Source organism: Berghia stephanieae, chromosome 1 (assembly GCF_034508935.2).
Source record: "Berghia stephanieae isolate SIO BIC M18660-M18661 chromosome 1, UCSD_Bste_1.3, whole genome shotgun sequence".
NCBI lineage: Eukaryota > Metazoa > Mollusca > Gastropoda > Nudibranchia > Aeolidiidae > Berghia > Berghia stephanieae.
In genome coordinates, this window is record NC_088360.1 from 96,406,892 (window position 1) to 96,411,433 (window position 4,542).

General features: G+C 32.9%; 1 protein-coding gene across 2 annotated transcripts in view; it reads right to left on the bottom strand.

The window, feature by feature from the left end:
* LOC144962457 (lipoxygenase homology domain-containing protein 1-like) overlaps positions 1 to 4,453 on the bottom strand; it is a 37,296-nt gene extending 32,843 nt beyond the window's left edge. Inside the window, exons 1-2 of one of the 2 annotated variants that reach the window (XM_078895415.1) lie at positions 4,211 to 4,453; positions 1,166 to 1,295 (exon numbers count right to left, since the gene is read on the bottom strand). In XM_078895415.1, the coding sequence (XP_078751541.1) occupies positions 1,166 to 1,295; positions 4,211 to 4,327 (247 nt within the window). In that variant the 5' untranslated portion in view covers positions 4,328 to 4,453. The remainder of the gene's footprint in view (positions 1 to 1,165; positions 1,296 to 4,210) is intronic. The other variant, XM_078895416.1, reaches the window with a different exon arrangement.
* Positions 4,454 to 4,542: the final 89 nt, after the last annotated feature.

The following is a 4,542-nucleotide window of genomic DNA, read 5'->3' on the forward strand; positions in this document are numbered from 1 at the left end:
AAAAAAACCCCACGAGAGTGGCCAACCACTTGATTAAGATGAAGTCATGTGTGCCTCCTTTGTATGCTATTGACGGGCCTTTACACATCGTTTCAAACTGTCTTTGACGTCTGTTGGCAGGGATTTGTGGTGATACAACTTAGTAGTCAGTTCGGAAGGAGATGTATATATTAGTTTTAAGAAATGAAGTACAGATACTCTTCTAGTTCTACATAGCAGCATAGCATAGCATCTCCTTTACTTCTCATGCTCTAATGGAATGACGTGTGGTACAGGGGTGTATTTAACATTCTCTGTCATTACTAATGAATTGAGCAATGAAGTCCCTTTGTAACTTAAGATTCAGTAAAAAGAGATTAAACTTTGATCCCAATACTAGTCGAAAAGTGTATGTGTTATTAAAACCCCTTTGTCGAGATTTCAACGATTTTAATGTACAATTTATGTGATTTTATTGATATTTATAATAACAAATCAATGTGGCAATGAGAGAAGTTCTGAAAAAAAAAATCACAGGGGAAAAAGTATATGTTAAATAGAGATAATAATATATGGTTTTTATATAGCCCCTTACCTCGTATCTCAACTAGCTCAAATTAAAGTGCTTAACAGTAATGTGACAACGTTCACTCAAATAAACAACCACTCAAATATGCAGTATGAAACAAAGAAATATAATTCTAGAGTGTTACATATTAAAAGAAATGTTTTAGTTTTACGATGATTTTTAAAAAAGAAATCTGCATAATTAATGTCTCTGATATATATATTGGAAGAGAGTTCCAGATAAGGAGTGCCAAAGATTCAAAAGCATGATCACCGATTTTACGAGTCAATTTTGTCTTCACAAGAATGTGATTATCAGACTTTGAGTTTGAGCCCAGATTTCTTGCTGGGATTGGGACGCAAAATTTAAAGAGGGTTTCTTAAAAAGTGGGGTGATCAGAGTTGTCTGAAGATGTTGATTATATTTTTAATATTTTTAATCTTTGAAAAAATGGATAAAGAAGCATGTCAAATAAAAAGTGCTTATTGCAATTTGAAAATGTTCATCATTGTTTTTATTAATGGTCTACAAACTATATTCAATTTTATCAGTCCATCAGCGCAAAATATTGAGAACTGCTGGGTTAGAAAATAAAATTCATTCATGCAATTTATTTACTGGTTTTTTCCCTGATGTTGATCCCAAGAGATCTATAGAATGAATGCGATGGGATGCCTTTGCTCTTTTCAAGCCTCTGTATGTTTCTTTCTGTCTCATGACTCAACTGTCTCAGATGGTCTCCGTAAAGCTGTAAAATAAAGGAGGTGTAAAAAAAAGGCAAATAATAAATCTATTTGCAATGATAAAAAAGAGTCAAAATTTTTAGTTAAATATCTTCAAAACTGGATCAAATATAATATAACCTCAAACATGATTGGTTGAAATCCATGCCAAAACAAAAAAGCAGTAAATGCAGTAAATTCTCAATATAAAAATTTAATATGACCACATGGTAGCATTCCATTCAATATCTTGGGTATTAAAATCAAATTGAATCAAACTTATATTACAAAGGGATTCAAAGAGATGCTGTGGTTGTTGGGATTCTTGATTGTCCACCAACATTTTAGGTTAAGTTGAAAAAATGCTGTTACATCAGAATTCACACGAGACCCGCTGCATCATAAAAGGTATTATATCAGGGTGATTAGGCTTTGAGCCTTTTATTATGTCAAAATGTTATGGAGTAGAATGAATTTAGAACTGTGACGTGAAAGAAAACCCCAACCAAACAACTGTTATAAGCAGCATTATACAGTTGGTTTTCTTTTTTCAGTATTGTCTTTGGATTTAAATAAAAAATGTTTGCAATACTCTCCTGTTTTGGGCAATTCAAGTTTCTGTACTGTTTATGCCTCTGTTCTGTTTTTTTTTTTTTTTTGTTTTTTAATTTTACTTATTTTTGAAACTTCTCTTATAGTGGTCATAAATTGGTAAACTTTTTTTATTGTGCACCGTCTTGAAACATTTAAGTTATTAAAACCAAATTTGTTATTTTTGGAGATTTATTGATCAAAATAAGGACTGTTGTCTTAGATCATTATAAGCGGCAGGCAGTACAATGTTTATGGTATTTGAATAGTTTATTTTGTTTGTTTTTTTGGGGTTTTTTTTCAGTCACTTAAAATTGTTGAGAGGGTCAGTGGAAAGATTGTTGCTAGTCTTCCTTTGATTCGCTTTTCCTATTAATCTGTAGGCAAAAGTTTCAGGACTTTGCCTCACTGTGTGCCTAAAGAGTTTCCGTTCATTAAAAAAAATTCTCGCAACGAGCAAACAAACGAACAAACTAAAAAAAAAAAGAAAGAAAGAAAGAATTAAAATGAACTGATTTTCTCATTAATTAATATCTGTGTCAATCTATTCTTTCTTTGTAATATTTTGAACTAGTGTGTTTTTAAATAAATCTCAATAAGTTGTGGGAATATTCTGAAATCTTATACTTATATGGATTGATCTGGTGACACTGGTAGTGTGAAAAATCACCTCTCTCAAACAAATGATAGGTTAATTCCTTCTGGAGAAAAGGAGATATAAATCATTAAACTCATTTATAATAAAAATCGGGTCACAGTCACTAGACCATTAATCAGCTCAACACTGGGTGCCAAATCCAAATGGACGTTTATTTATCTACAGTCTACTCTCACGACAATCATGTCACAATGAGTTACAAGTAATGTTTACGAAGTTTGATATCGCTCTAATAGAGCGACACCTAACACAACACTAGATATTGCTCTGATAGAGCGACACCTAACATAACACTAAATATCGCTCCAGCATTTTTAAATCACAAAAATAGAGTAGTTAAAATTATAAAAGGAAAACATCTTTAAATTTAAACCTTTTTTTTTCTGCTAATATGCAATTTACATTTTAAAAATAACAAAGCAGAAGTGGCATAATTCAAATTTTTAAAAAATTCTTCTAATGTACATGATAAATATCTCCAAAAGTTGGGTGGATCTGTAGCGTAGTGGTTGAGCTGTTTGACTCTTGATTGGAAGGTCCTAGGTTCAAATCCCAGCGGTGACAACTTTTAAAAAAAATTATTTATTCCTTTCTGTTACTTCTATTTATTTGTTTCATTGCTGATATTATTTTTAAAAATTTCCTTTATTTTTTAAAAGCTTTTTATTGATTTGTTTATTTATCATTGTTCTTCTTACTTTTTTTCTTTGATTTTCTTCCAAAAAAAAAAAAAATTGGAAAGTACTGTATGTGATAAGACCTTGGTGTATGTGGACCCAAAATTGAATTTTAGCCAGCACTGTGAAAGGCATGTTAACAAAGCAAATAGAATCCTGGGACTTGTCAGAAGATCTTTCGACTATATAGACAAACCCCTATTAACCACTCTTTTTAAAAGTCTAATATGATCACACTTGGAATATGGAAACTGTGTATGGTCTCCCATCAATAAATCAGATGCTTAACTCATTGAAAATGTCCAACCTCGAGCCACTAAACTTCTTCCCGAAAATTCAAACCTCAGCTACGAAGATAGACTCAGAGCATTGGACCTCCATAGCCTCATGTACAGAAGACCAAGAGGAGATCTAATTGAAACTTATAAATTGACCAACGGTCTATACAAAGTAAAAGTAGAAGATTACCTCACATTTAACAAGGACAAAAGAACAAGTGGCAATTGCTTTAAACTTGCCAAACAAAATTGCCGTTTAAACATCCGAAAAAAAATCTTTAGTCGGCGAACTGTTGAGACGTGGAAAAGCCTGCCTGAAAAAAATAGTTATAGCGCCAAGCATAAACAGCTTTAAAAGCCAAATTGACAGTTTCCTGCAGGATCTAAAATACAGTACCGATTTCCCATTGAAGCCAGCCTTTCGATCTCCACAAGTTGGTGGAGACCGATCCAAAGACCATCAACGGGCCACCGGCCCTCTACGGTGAACTCACTCATACTCATTTTTTTTTTTTTTCATTTATTTGTCATTATCATTTTCATCAGTACACTTTTATCATGTTTTATCATTGCTATGTCACAACAATAAACAAAGTCAATGCGATCAGATAGAAGATTTCTGAGCGATACCTAGCAGGAACACATGTCGCTCTACTTAATACTATTAGTCTATTAGAGCCGAGAGTCGAGAGCCACAGCGGTCTGTCGTAATGTTTGTGCTAAAATGCTATTCCTACCTGAGGATTGATAGGTCCTGCCCATGTATATCGTGATTCAGATGAGTAAGGTCGTTTGTTTTCATTCTGGTAAACTTGATCGGGCCTCCTTGCCCAAATATTGTCAGTTTCCCACATAATTTAATACTATTCTACAATATTCATTCCGACGCCATGTTGTTTACATTCGTAACCCAAGGAGAATGTCAAAAAATATTCTGCAGGGTCAAATTTAGATTCGGATTCATACTTTGAGCAAATTCTACATCTGCTTTAGTGTGATAAAAAATATTCGACTATAAACAATAAGATATTCTACCCAGCAACTTAATAAAAATGAAATGAAGCTCTCT